The following is a 14,830-nucleotide window of genomic DNA, read 5'->3' as shown; positions in this document are numbered from 1 at the left end:
AGTGGTCTTGTTATTGCACCGCCATGATTTCACTTCTATGAAAGTATAAAAGTAGAGAATTGTATTTTGCTACAAGGTCATGTACATAACTGTTTTTTCTCCTCTTGTTTCATACTACAATTTTAGGAAGGGCCGTGCTGTAAATTGAAATGTGTTCCATAAGGCAAGAGAGTGCTTTTGGTTGATGTTTGGTTTTTAAAACGAGCATGTATTTACAAAGAAAATTAATGAGTGTGCTGTCAGCAGTACCTCTGCAATGTAATGTAATGTAATGCTGTTCAATGCTTGTATCTAATACTCTGTCCTTTTCTTTCCCTGACCCTGTTGCTTCTCCTTTCACAGTGCTCCACACCCAGGGTCCTATTGATGGCAGTCTTTATGCTAAAGTGAGAAAGAAGAGCTCTTCAGATACTAGCATCCCCAGTGGAGCCCAGGGGGTTCCTGTGATCAGCAGCCCTGATCACAGTGACCATACTCTATCTGTCAGCAGTGATTCAGGACACTCAACAACTTCTATAAGGACGGACAAGACCGAGGAGCATCCAGCACCGGGAATCAAACGGGGCTTGAGCCCACAAGAGAAGGCAGAGCTGGACCAGCTACTTAGTGGCTTCGGCCTAGAAAACTCAGTCAGTCCCCTCAAGGATATGACTGATGCCCAAAGCAAGTACAGTGGGACTCGCCACATAGTGCCAGCTCAGGTTCATGTGAACGGACACACCAAACTGAAGGATAGGGAGACAGATATTCTGGATGATGAGATGCCCAGCCATGACCTTCACAGTGTGGACAGCATCGGGACACTGTCCTCCTCTGAAGGGCAGCACTCAGCCCACCTTGGAAACTTCAGCTGCCACAAGAGCAGTCAGAATTCGCTGCTCTCAGATGGCTTTGGAAGCAACACTGGAGAGGACCACCACAGTGCTCTGGCCCCTGACCTGGGAATAGGTGTGGACCCCCTGTATGAGAGATCATTTGGAAGTGGTGAGCCTAAGCAATCCCAGCAGCTGCAAAGGAATCCTCCTGTTTCCGCTCAGCCTCAGGCTTATGGCCCTAGTAACTACTCTACCCAGACTTGGGTGCGCCAACAGCAGATGGTCACTGCTCACCAGTACACCTACTCCCCCGAGAGTGAAGTAAGGCTTGGCATTCCTAGCACTGTACAGAATTCAGGCAATGTGCAGAGCCAGCCCAGAATCCCTGACACACCCACCCGGGGATCCAGCAGCAGAGATGCTGTGCAGCGGGGGATAGGGGCTGTGCCAAGTTCCAGTGAAGTAGCAGAACACCCAGTGCCCGAGGCTTTTAAATCCAGATTAGTAGCCGAGAAAGACACAAATGGCCTGGCTTTAGGAGTGAATGCCGAGGACCTACCATCCTCTCCTACTCTGGATATCGACCAGTCAATTGAGCAGCTGAATCGGCTGATCTTGGAACTGGACCCTACATTTGAACCTATCCCGACCCGCATTAACACAGTCTCCAGGGACACGAGTCAAGTGAATGGCTTCACCAGCCCTGATGGGGATGTAGGAGGGCTCAGCGTGAGCCCTGGGTTCCGTGAGAAAGGAGAGGTCACAAACAGGAATCTTTCCCGGCATGGTAAGTTATTTTAATAATACATGAATGTAATGCTTTTCCCAGCATTTTTTCTTTTGATATCGCACAGCAGGAATGGAGGACATTGCTTATTACTTTCAGATGATTGCCAGTGTGAGATAGATTATCTCTGGTACCCTCTTTTCATAGTGATCTGTGGAATGAGGGGATGAAACTGAATAATCATTCATCTTTTTTTTTTTTTTTTTTAATAAATGTTTTTTTCCGCCAAGATCATAAGTGCCTTAGGAGGCTGCTCTTCTGAGTTTTTTTTTTTTAAATGTAATACTCCTGAACAAAACCTAATTGTTCAGTAGAGTTCCGTGGAAGAGCCGCAAGAATGATTGTTGCTGTTCCTCCTCTAAGGGGGAGAATTAAAAAAATGGAAAATCCTATTAGTTACAATGTGAGGCAGTTTTGTGGAGTCATCAGCAGTAACACTGAAGTTAAGGTTACATTATAATTTCCACATAAAATGTGATGGAAATTCCTCTGTTTTATGTATTTCTGAATTAATTTCATCTCCAAATTTGGCACAATAATCCTTCATGGCACAACTGAACTTCCTGTGAATATTTTCATTAAAATAGCCTAATAACTTCTGCAGATCAAATATTTTAAAATGCTCCCTTTTTTGAAATTTTGTTCTGTTTTTTTTTTCTTTGGGTTTCCAGTAGTTTAACAACCCCATGCATTACCTCTGGTTTTCACCTTAACGTGACCACAAAAACCAGTTACTGAAAGATCAAAATACAACACCATTCTTCCTCATTATATCACCTGAATAACAGTACTAGAATAAACAACTGTGCAAAATGATAAACACTATCGCAGCGTATTTCTATTTAATAACCAACTAATTCCTTCTATTAACACAATACTTAAACATGTAACCATCAATTAAAAATCTACACCATACACACTAACTAACCATCTACTTTAGTTTAAGCCCAATCTGGTATTCCGAACAATTAGAAAAATGACCATGCAACTCCACATAGTTGCAGTTCAGTGTTACATGTTTTGTGTGGGCGTGGAGGGCAGAGGTATTTGTTTCGTATGGGGTGGGTGTTGGTGAGGTAATGTGGAGGAGATGAAGTCGTGGTTGCACGTTACAAGGGCTGGCTAAAGACTAGGGATTTCTTGGCTTTTTTAAGGTTGTGCTGGGCAACTTTATTTATTTAGCTGGGCAACTTTAACTAGATTTCAACACAGAATTTTTGTTCAGGGAATATCTTAGACTGAAATACATTCGTCTATAATTGACTTGAATCTTTAAATGCTTAGTTCAGTGCAGAAATTAAAAGTGAGATTTGCCCATTAGAAACTACGCTGCCCTTTGACATTCAGTGGAGCCAGTGAAGGGGAAGAGAGAGTAGGATAAAATAAGCCATCCATTTTTATCCTTTGATTAAACATTTGTGCCTAGAAAGAATTGTTTGGTTTTTGCTCATGACTTCTAGAACTCTCAAAAAGGAAAAAGGAGTCAACATCGCTGCATCACATGTATGAAGCCAGATAAGCGTTTTGCCCACTACAGGTTGTACTTGGCGGAAGTGAAGTCTTTGGTGGGACATGTTCTGGAAGTGGACATGCAATTAAAGAAGATGAAAAGTTTAAGCACAATGGTTACTATATGTTTATAGAAATCACACCGATAGGTAGTTACAAAGAGGGAACGTGCCTAGTAGCATGAGCACAGTGATAGGAGTCAGAAAACTCATAATCATGGCTTTACCACACTAACATGCATGCCTCTAAGCAAGTCATTTTTCTGTGCCGTGTCTAAATGAAGAATACATTTTTTAAGCTACCTCACCAGGTTTTGTACATCCTCATTAGATGTTTGTATTATACTGTGCTTTGAACATACAGTTATATGTACCGAGGCTGTAATCCACTTCCCAAGCATGCCAATGAAAAGGCTCCCTTCAGTTGATTTAAATGAGAATGTAATCAGTTCCTATAAGACTGTTCTAGTAAGCACAATTTATAAACTAAAAGAAACACATTTAAAGTGCAGCATAAGTGCCAATTGTTATTACAATCCAGCTGTTCTTGGCATTCATTGATTTCCTTCTGTAACCTCAACCTACACCCCAAAAGTAATAATTTTATGCATTCCACCTGAAATACGTGTTCTTGTGATCAAACACATTTAAGAGTATCATCTAGCATTTTGTTCACAGTTCTGTTATGTGTTCAACACCTTAGCAGACTGTAAACAGAATAGTCAAATATTGAATAGTTTTGGTGTATCTGTTTTGTTGTTTGTTTCAGGGAGGAAGCATGTTTCGGGGGGAGGGATAAGAATAGAATAGAATATCCCTCAGCTCAGTGGTTTAAGCATTGGCCTGCTAAACCCAGGGTTTGTGAGTTCAATCCTTGAGGGGGCCGTTTAGGGATCTGGAGCAAAAATCTGTCTGGGGATTGGTCCTGCTTTGAGCAGGGGCTTGGACTAGATGATCTCCTGAGGTCCCTTCCAACCCTGATATTCTATGGTGTAAAATTTTTTTTCTCTAATTGCACAGGATCAGCTGCACCCACCTTTCACAATTCCTGATTTTCTAATTCCCTTTGATAGGGCCAAAATAAGCAGCATGAATGATTTGGGTGCGTGTCTAGACCTGACCTCTCCTCGAATAGACACTTGATTTTTCTCCCTCTTCCCTCAATTTATATCTGTTGCAAATGTAGGTAGGTGTACAATACAGGAAAAGAATACGTTATCGGAATGCTAACAAAATACCTGCCAAACCCAACTCCCACAAACTCTCTTTAAACAACCATCTCAGCGAAAGCCTGGGCAAATACTCCTTGCAGCATGCCCTGAATGTCAATGAATGCTGTTCTTTGGAACAATAATTGCATTGCCCCCAGTCCTCAGACTAGGGAGCCTCACCATCAGCATTCCAGCTGATCGCAACTGTTCTGTAGTGCTAGGGTTGCCAACTTTCCAATTTCAGAAAACCAAACACCCTTTCCTCACCCCCTGCCTTGCCCCTTCTCCGAGGCCCCGTCCCCGCTCACTTCATCCCCCTCCCTCCATTGCTCGCTCTCCCCATCCTTGCTCACTCACTCATTTTCACCAGGGTGGGTGGGGGAAGGGGTGCGGGCTCTGGGAGGGAGTTTGGGAGCGGGAGGGGGCTCAGGGCTGGGCAGGGGGTTAGGGTGTGGGATGGCTGCAGGCTCTGGGAGAGAGTTTGGGTGCGAGAGGAGGCTCAGGGGTGGGGCAGGGGTGTGGGGTGTGGGAGTGGTGCGGGCTCTGGGCAGCACTTACCTCTATAATACTCTACACTTATTGTAGTTTCCAAATGGTCTTCAGGTACTCCACCATGTAGAACATATTGCAGAAATCCAATGTGACTATTACAATACAAAGAAGTACTTTAACAAAAATTATGCATAATTTACTACAGAACTAGTAATACTGGATTTATCTTCTCTGCGATCTAGAATTTTTCTTTTTCATTTGTTCATATTTAAAAGAACAGGAAATAAGACTTTAAAGTTGAGAGCTCTAATTCCAAAACTTCTGTCGAGGTTTGAGAGAGAATTCATCCTCAAGTTCTCATAGTTCAGCATCAATAGCTGCTCAAATCTTCCTTTACAGAGAGTTAGAAAAGATTTTCAAAATACCCTTTGGAACTGTCCATTATACATATATGGGACTTAATTAAAAACGATAATGTTTCAGATATGTTGGGTCTCAGTGCTCATCACTCTTCTGGATTCGTTGGCAAGGTTGGGACCAGGTGATACTATCTTTTCTTGTTGTGGGTTCAGATTTTGGATCAATGAGTGATTTTCAGATCATCACTTCATGTTATTTAAATAGGTTGTTCTGATGGAAATGTGGCAAGCGGGAGAGGGACTGGATGGCTCAGGAGACTGCTAATGGCCAGAGACTTTCTATCTCATTGGCCTAAATTCAGCCCATAAATGTAGTGACTGAAAGACGTTAACATCTTTCTTCTTTTAACTCTGTGAAATGAGTTGGTTACTTTAGCACACTTTATCTCCAGTACATAAACACATACAAAATCATCACTAATTCACAGCAACACTGGATGGCAAAAAGGCCAAATGTTTATTGGCCAATGAATGAGACTCAACTGCCCTTTAGATCTTCATTGCCTTAATTTGGAAGGCTCCCATTGACTATGGGCTTTGAGTCACCTTGTGTGGGTGAGGAGACTTGAATTATCGGGTGATAAAAAGGGTTAATGGTTACCCCCCTGCCTTCAAGACTAGACATAAAAATTTGGACCCAGATGTAGACCTTGTCTGTACTACAATTTCTGCCAGAATGGCAACATCACCGAGGAGTATGAAAAATTCACACACCCCAGGGCGACATAGCTATCCCTATTCAGGCAAAGCTCCCTAGTGTAGCTGCAACTAAGCCAAAAGAAGAATTTTTCTGTTATGCTGTCTGGCCTGTAGGGAGAGCACCGCTCACTATACTTAAGCAAAACAAGCTGCATGGGCCCCAGGTTTCTGATTGTTTCTGATTCCCACTAGCTGAGGCTCATGGAGGGGGAATGAAGATCAGGCTCACAGTACACTGATGCAGGCCTGTTCCTTCCTTGCTGTCATCTTGTCTGAGTCCAGGTTCAGTACTGCTGTTGTACCCAGCCCCCTTCCAGGCGCCAATATTTCCCTCCAAAGACCTAGCAGACAAATCTGGAGAGACAGGAGGAGAGGAAATAGAAGCGATTGATTTGGGATGGAGAGAACTGACAAGTCAGGACTGAATGGTGACTGAATGAGGTTGACTGGAAGTCTGGAAGGATGACTCACTGAGAATATGCAGTGACTTGGCAGGTGCAGGGGTGAATGGGGTAGAGTCGGGCTTTGTGTAACTGAGTTGGGGGGGGTTGAAGAGTAAGTGAGTGGAGGGTCTGGCATGTGTATGAGAAGTAGGTGTGAAGTGTGCATGAAAAAGAGAATGTGCGTGTCAAAAAGCACGTGAAGGTGATCTTGAATGGGGGGGCTGACCTGTGTGCACACACAGACACACACACTCTTCTCTAAATTCAGTTTCACACACTCATGGACTGACACACACTCACTCTTTCACTTATTTATCCTGGGGTACTTTCTCTCTCATACACGTACCCCTGGACGCATGTACTCTCTTTTGCACACATACAAACTGCTTTACAGAAATTTAACTTCTTTGTTCACTAGCTTTATTCAGGCAAATTAAAAGCAAACTCTTGCTCACCTCTTACTTGACTCACTCCATATCTCTTTTGTAAGATGTTATGGTTTCTTCTACTTCAATGATTTAAGAATTAACTGACAAAACAGAACACATGTCTCTGAGCTGCACAGTCAGCTTCCAGGGAAAAGAATGCAATATCTGGGTTTGATCACCGTGATTGAGAGATATTTCTGTGCCTGTCACCATGTGTAGGCAGGTATGAAGAAAAAACAAGTATAACTGCACTCCTTTTTAAGGGTAGATGTTATAGAGCAGCTGTCAATGTAGTTATAACAGTTTTCCCCTTATATGGGTTATTGCTTTCTCTGAGCATACTTCCTGGAGTCAGCCTTGACTGATCAGTGTGGGCCTGCCATGTGTAACTAGTGGAGGAGTATGACTTCTTGCTCTCCCAGGGAACTTTTGCTTAGCTCGGTTCTGCAAAGGTCAGAATTTAAAGAAGCCCTAGAGAGGTGAGGCAGCTAATTAAATAGAAAATGAAGTTTAAACTAAAGAAAACAATGGGTGGCAACAGCAGAGACAAGCATGGCATACTATTGGATTGTCTGAACAGATCCTCCCCTCAAAAACCTAGATGCAAACTGAATAATAATGAAGTAGCTAATCATCTGATTACCTGTGTCTGGAACATCTTCAGAGGCCTTTGGTTAATGGAAAAACATAGCTTTGAAGGTAATCCAAATCCTTGTGTCATAAATCCTGCTACAGTGTATTTATTACAGTAGAGAGAGAGAAATCCTTTCACATATCTGTATTTTTTTTAAATAACGTTTTGAGCTATTCCAAATGTTTCCTTCTACTCTGTTATGTATAATGGGAAAGCAGCTTGGCCCATCTGAAAGGTTTTTCAAAGTGACAGGAGAATGTGGCATGTCCAAATATGATGTCTAAGGCTTTCTGTATGGATGTGGATGTTACCGTACAAGCGCTGAGATATTGTATATCCCATAGACTAATATTGGTGCCTGATTCTGACCTAATTTACAACGGTTGAACTCCATTGACTTCAACTGAGTTACTATAGATTTACATTTGGTGTAAGATCAGAATTAGTATGTTACTATGCAAATATTGGTCATTAATTTACTCCTTAAAGATCAACACAACTAAATAAGACCACACAGTAACTCTTGTAAGGTAAAGAGATTTTAGAGATTGCAGTAGTTATAATTAACTATTGGTACGTGCTGATTTTTTTTAACACAGTGCTATCTGTGTTATCGTATTTATTTCCTTTTCTAGATACAGGAAAGTAGAATCCATTTGTACTACTTAATATACTATCATAATTGTGGTGTCTTGCATATGACTGTGTGCTAACTGATTATAAATGTTGACTTAAATGGCAATCCACTGTACAGTCTGTTATAGGTGGATAAGCATTCCTCTGATTAAACTAGTTAGTAACACATTCCAGCATTGTATATCTGTTTACTAGCCACTGTGACATATCCTGCCTATGGAGAAAATTGGTCCTGGTACATTTCAGATTAGTGAATTACTGAGAGTTAAATCCTTGTCTACAGAGTCTTGGTGTAGAATAAAAAAGAATAGTTTGACTTGCAAATCATTATGAACTGTGCTAACGGTATTTTTATAAGTGCAAACAGAAAAAAATAAATTTCTGGCTATGGCATAAACTGTTCAGTTTTAGAAAGATTATCACAAACCTATATACAAATTTCACAGACACAGTGCAATGTGCTCTTCTACAGAGTCAGTCCTGATTAATCCATGCTTGAGATGATATTTCTCTCTGACTGTGAATCTGGAGATTTTAGTGTTTAAGCAATGTATATATTAATGGCTTGATCCTTTCAATCTTATTTGAAACGAAGAGGTCTGTTCTCTTTCAGTATGCATGAGTAACTCTCATTCATCTTAATGATGAGTTACTGTGGCTGCACAGATAGATGATGGAATAGACTCCTATTGTCTAAAGACTAAATTTGTTAGTCTCTAAGGTGCCACAAGTACTCCTGTTCTTTTTTCTTTAGACATTGGGAGTCTATTCCAGGTTAATAATGGACTATTGTCTTTTTGCACAAGCAGGGGTGCGCAGGGCCATACACTGTAGAAAGAGCACTGTGGAAGAAGGTTGATGTGGAGGCAGTTCCTGCAACCTCTTCTTCTCCAGGTCTGCGGAGCAGCAGCCTCCTGGCAGCATAGCTCTTGTGCCAACAACGGTAAATCTACCCCCACAGCAGAAAATCTCAAAATTAGATCTCAAAACTGGTGATCCGCAGGGATGTGCTGGCCGCTGCTTTCCGCAGCTCCGATTGGCTGGGAACAGCGAACCGCGGCCACTGGGAGCTCTGGGTAGCCATGCAAATGTAAACAAGCCATTTGGCAGCCCGCCAGCGAAATACCCTGATGGGCCACAGGTTACCCAACACTGATGTACTAGAAGAGAAAGACAAGTTTTCCTTGTCAACTCCCAATTGATTTCTCAACTTTGAATTAGTCCAAATGAAGAAAATATTCTTTCTGTGCGTGTAGAAGAGGCTATTGCTGTCAAAAGCTGGCTTAGCACTTCAACAGGTTCTGGTTCCAGGTGTTCAGCTAGTGACTTGCACCAGTTCAGTGGGGACTTTCTTTAAAATATCATCATTAAACATGTACTGCTTGAAAGGTTCACCCCCAGCCCTGAAATTTGTTACGGTTGGCATTATTGATGGGTAATTATTAGATGCATAGCATCTTATCATAGCAGCATCTTCTTCAGCAGTTAGGCATCTACTTTGGCTTGAGAATATTGGCAAGAAAATTAGGTGGAATAAGGACTTGATCCATCTACTTCTTTATTGTCTGCAATTTAACTTTGTTGTTTGGTATTTCTTTCTTCAATGGCTTTTCAAGTTCTTTCCAAATTTCAACAGCAGCAGCAGTAAAGCAGCAATCCTTCTGCAGGGTGTCCAAGGTGAGGGAAATAGGTTTCGGTATAATCAGCAGATCTTCTACATTTCTCTTTAGTCCCATGTTGACTACTTTGGCTGTGATCGTTCCATCTATTTTGTCACTATTTTCTTCACAAGTTGTCATCAGAATAGGCCTGTTCTCAGTATGTAGCTCAAAACAGTCAACCCCTGAATTCCATTGTACATCTTGGGGGAGAAATCCTCTTGTTCTCTTTTGTGAATCTGAAGCAAAGTGGTTGTTATTCTGAAGTATTTTGCACTATCAACACCATTTTCCTTTATTCCTGCAGTTGTACTTAAGTCTTTGGCTAAAAGTTACATCAGATGAGCACTGTACACATATAAGTTTCAAGTTCCCTTCATTATCATCATCTTCTCACCTTTGTTATATTTGCATGATTGTTTGTTACAAAGCTACAAACTTGAATTTTTGTCCACAGCTTGTTATAACCTTTACTGCTACTTTTAAGTATTCTGCTGTGTGGGCATTTCTTGATGTACCAATTGTTACTGTAAGATAGACAACCCCATCTTCTGCTGTCACACAAGGACACATTACTGAATCATTGTGTACATTGCTCCAGCTATCAAGACTCAGATTAACTAATTTCCCATTAGTGTTTTTTTGCACGCTGGTCCATTTCCTTCTCATAAACTTTATCTAGCAACCTGCTGGCAATGTCTGCTCAGCCCGCTGGAGCGTAGCCTGGTCATAATGAACGAACCATGTCAATCAAATGTTTGTTCTGAACAAGACAAAGGGGAAAATTTGTTGCATAAATGAACCAAAATTTCTTTTAATCTATGGAGTCTTGATGGAATTTGCTGGTCCTGGTTACGAACTCATCCATGGTTTTACTGGATGCTGAAGAAAGTCGTTATTTTTATTTTATTTTATTTTTTTTAAAAGGTAGTTCATGGTCTATTGTATGTTTAGTTGCCGCACTACTGTGGTACCGGCAGCTGACAGATGTAGGCGTTGAGATGATGGATATCATAATCCCTTGTGGCTACGCTGTCCTCTGAAACAAAATGGAAAAAAAAAATCACTCTCTCACTCAATGTTACTCATTGCACTGCTTTAGAAAAGTGAGATTGTAAATGAAAGGTTCCTCTTACTGTATCTGTTTGTACCACAGTTTAAAGGATATAATTTATTCCAAACCCAGCTTTATAGGGAAAATAATTAAATAAATCACAGGGGTTATCGATCTAAATATATTTAAACCGTTATTTCTAGCAACATACCAAACAGCTTGGGAGGGAAAATGGCATTTTTAAAATGGTTAAAATTCATAAATGCCTAATCATACTTTACTTTTGAACATGAAATCTTCGTCTAGGATGTGTGATTATACTGAGCAATAAAAAATCACTTCAGAAGTCCAGCAGTACCAGCAAAAATTTAATTGTTAAATGCTGTCACAACAAACTAACATGCCCATTATATTTTGAAATTCAGAAGTAATCCACACAAAACACAAATGTATGACAATAATCTAAGTGGTCATTTAATCGTTTAGGAGGCAGTCCATAAGAATGGTAGAAAAAATAAGTTTACTGACTGATCCACACATGTCCATGTGATCTTCAAAGTCATTGCCTTCTGAGGAGCATTTTTCATACTCTTGGTTCATTCTGACACCCAGGCCTTGCATCTCTTTTGTTGCACTGCTTACATTTTGCACATGTACCTCTTTTACCCCGGGGCACCGGAATTTCTTGAAAATATTCCCAAATAGGGTCTTTTTTACGACCTGCAGCCACGGCAGGTTTTTTCCCCGTTTCTCAGGTGTTGAAATCAACTCTAGAGGCAGCGTGCACTCTGAAGAATGTTGTCCCTTCTTCGCACAGCTTCCTGCTTGAAACCACGGAGTCAAAAAACCTTGCAACACCCAGCCATAGAGCCTGAACACACTGGCACAATGAGTAACAAAGCCATTCCTTCAGACTTGTCCCAGGAAAACCTGGAGTTCAGAAGTCAAAAGGGTTCAATGAGAGATTTCATTGCCTTTTGGTTCAATGATTAAGTTAATAAATTGGGGGGGGGGGGTTGGAGATAATTAACCAAAGACATAGTCAGATATTCCATCCATCTCCTGTGAGCCTAGATAAACCTGGCAGAGAGCAGAGGAACAGAGAATTCTAGTTAAACAATATATTTACCTGTTAGTAAAAGCCCTTTATTAGACTGACCCCCACCCCAAAGTCTGGTAGTGGCCCCAGCATATTTTAGATTGTTCTATGGGCCTAAATTATGGCATCCTTTCTGAACAGCCCTATAGCCTGGAATTTCTGCAGTAGCTGTGCTCCCTAACATGCTCTTTCTGCCAACATAATCCCTCTATGCCAGGGCTTGTGAGAGGTCCTCAGAAGGCAGCCACATAGCTGTCTTCCATGCTTCCTGTGCAGAGAGGCTCCTAGGCTGCTTTATGCTGTTTGGGCCCTTTTACTCAGTATATAGGTGCTGGAATGGGGGTAAGGGTGTCATCCAAAATGTGTGAGTGTGTGTTTGAACTTCAGGACACATGGTAAACTGATATTTATCTACAATCAGCCACACCTTAGGTTTTTGATATTCTACCTCTTATGAGAAGTTCTGTTGCTTGATTGTGGTCAAACAGATGTCAAGATTGTCTGTTGTGAAAGGACAGTGTTAAAATTATTTAAAATTTCCAGAGAGACTTATTTTTTGAATACTGCTTGAGAAATAAAAGTAATGTACTGAGTGAGCCCATTGTTGAAACAGTGGGCAAGGCTTCCTGAGCTCCATCAGAAAAGAGTTATCAGTTTTAATTTTTATTAATCCTAGTTTGCTATATTTAAACTCCAAAATCCATCTACCACCTTGACATTTTAATAATACAGCCCTTCACACATGTGTCCAACAGGGCAGGCAGCAGATGATTTTTATGTGCTGAATGAGTATCTTGTCCAAAGAAGTAATCAGTTACATCCATTTGTGCCTGGGACCATGGACTTTATATATTTATTCGTTTGATTTAGAATGAACCAACACCACATGTACATAAGCTCTGTTCACCTTGCCATTTACTTTAAAATTACAGTAACTCCTCACTTAAAGTCGTCCCAGTTAACGTTGTTACGTTGCTAATCAATTAGGGAACATGCTCATTTAAAGTTGTGCAATGCTCCCTCTTACGTTGTTTGGCTGCCTCCCTACGTCGTCCCCCCCCCCCCCGTCCCCACAGCGCCTCCCGCCCACCGGCAGACCCCATGCAGCAGAGCCATAACTAGGTATTTTGCACCCGAGGCAAGAATATAAAATTGCGCCTTCCCCAAAGCCGGCTCTTCGGCGGCAGGTCCCTCAGTCCCTCTCGGAGGGAAGGGCCTGCTCCTGAAGAATGAATGAAGGGGCGGTGGTAGAGCCTGTGATTTTGGGGGATCAACTCATGATTTTTGACTGCTTGGGCTGGTAATGTTGCTTCCAAGATGGTCTTTGGTTCCAGTCCAGTTCCAATCCAGAGAGGGACTCACAGGTTAAGAGAGGAAGGAGGTGCTGGATATCGGCAGTGGCCACTAGGGATCAGCATGTGTCCTGAGAATGCTGGGAGTTCAGGTTTGCAGGGCAGGATCAGGGGTGGCAGGTTTGTAGAAATTTTGGTGGTGCCCAGAACCTGCCCCCGCCCAAACTCTGCCCCCCCCCACCCGCCCAAGGCTCTGGGAGGGAGTTTGGGTGAGGGAGGAGGTCTGTGGTGTAGGCCCTAGGCTGGGGCAGGGGGTTGGGGTGCAGGCTCTGGGAGGGAGTTTGGGGATGGGAGGGGTGTGGAGGGCTAGGGTGCAGGGGTGAGGGCAGTGGGTTGTGACTGCAGATGAGGGGTTTGGAGTGTGGGAGGGGCTCAGGGCGAGAGTAGGGGTGAGGGCTGGGAATGGGAGGTTTGGGGTGTGGGAGGGGCTCAGGGCTGGGGCAGGGGGTTTGGGTGTGGTGGGTGAGGGCTCTGGCTGGGACTGGGGATAAGGTGTTTGGGGTGCTGGAGGGGCTCAGGGCTAGGGTTGAGGGTGTGGTGTGGTGGTGAAAGCTCTGGCTGGGGGTGTGGGCTCTGGGGTGGGGCAGGGCTGGGGATGAGTTTGGGGTGCAGGCAGGCTGCTCCGGGACAGGGGCCAGAGAGGACTCTCCCCAGCCCTTTCCCTGCCGGCAACAGCAAGCTCTGGGGGAGGAGTCCCCCTTTCGTGCCCCCCCCAGCAGCACACTGTCACTGCATGTGCTCCTAGGGCCCCTCTCAGGTCCAGGAATCTCCCTCGCCTCCCCCATGGTGGGTGCCGGGGGGCGTTGGGTGCGCCTCCTCCCCTGCTGTTGCCCCTGACTGTAGCTTCACTGCGGGTGAGGGATGGGGCTGCCTCCTTGCCCAGCATGGGGCAGGAGCAGTGACTGCGGGTGCCCCCCTGTGTTGCTGCAGGGTTCCATTGGAAAATGAATGGGTCTGAGGGGGAAAGGCAGGCTCAGAGTCAGTCTGCCCTGGCAGTCAAGATGGGGGGCACTAGGACCCTGCGGCAGCAGTTGCTGCAGGGAGGCAGCATGGAGTTGCTCTGGTCCAGGGCCAGGAAGGGGTGGGGGGGAGCAAGTCGGGCCGGGAGATACTTGGGGGAGGCGCGGGGGGGCGGCAGGTTGCCCTTGTTACCGCACTGCTTGCAGCGTTCAGAAGGGAGGGGAGTGAGCGGGGGAGGAGCGAGGACGCAGCGTGCGAAGTAAAGGGGGAGGAGGTGGGGGGGGGGAGAAGAGGTGGGTCAAGGGTAGGGGCTTGGGGGAAGGGGTGGAGTGGATGGGCCGAGGGTTGAGCTCCCTGCCCCTGGCAAAATCAGTGCCTGTGTTTGCAAGAGGAGCAGCCGGACAATCCATCCTCTTCCACTCTCTGACTCCACCACCTCAACGAAGCTTCATACTCAGCAGTGATGATTGTAGTATTAAATTGTTTATAACTTATACCTGTATTACATTGCTTGTTTAAAATGTATATAATGCCTTTTGTCTGGCAAAAAAAACTTTCCCTGGAACCTAACCCCCCCATTTACATTAATTCTTATGGGAAAATTGGATTCGCTTAACGTCGTTTCACTTAAAGTT

General features: G+C 43.6%; 1 protein-coding gene across 3 annotated transcripts in view; it reads left to right on the top strand.

The window, feature by feature from the left end:
• Positions 1 to 14,830, top strand: part of LOC112107989 (tensin-3-like) — a 163,888-nt gene that overhangs the window by 64,242 nt on the left and 84,816 nt on the right. For all 3 annotated transcript variants that reach the window (XM_026654018.2, XM_026654017.2, XM_026654016.2), the window contains one exon: positions 343 to 1,602. In XM_026654018.2, coding sequence (XP_026509803.1) covers positions 343 to 1,602 — 1,260 coding nt within the window. The remainder of the gene's footprint in view (positions 1 to 342; positions 1,603 to 14,830) is intronic.

Source organism: Terrapene carolina, unplaced genomic scaffold, assembly GCF_002925995.2.
Source record: "Terrapene carolina triunguis isolate 2854851 unplaced genomic scaffold, T_m_triunguis-2.0 Scaffold179, whole genome shotgun sequence".
NCBI lineage: Eukaryota > Metazoa > Chordata > Testudines > Emydidae > Terrapene > Terrapene triunguis.
This window is presented reverse-complemented; position numbering and strand designations above follow the sequence as displayed.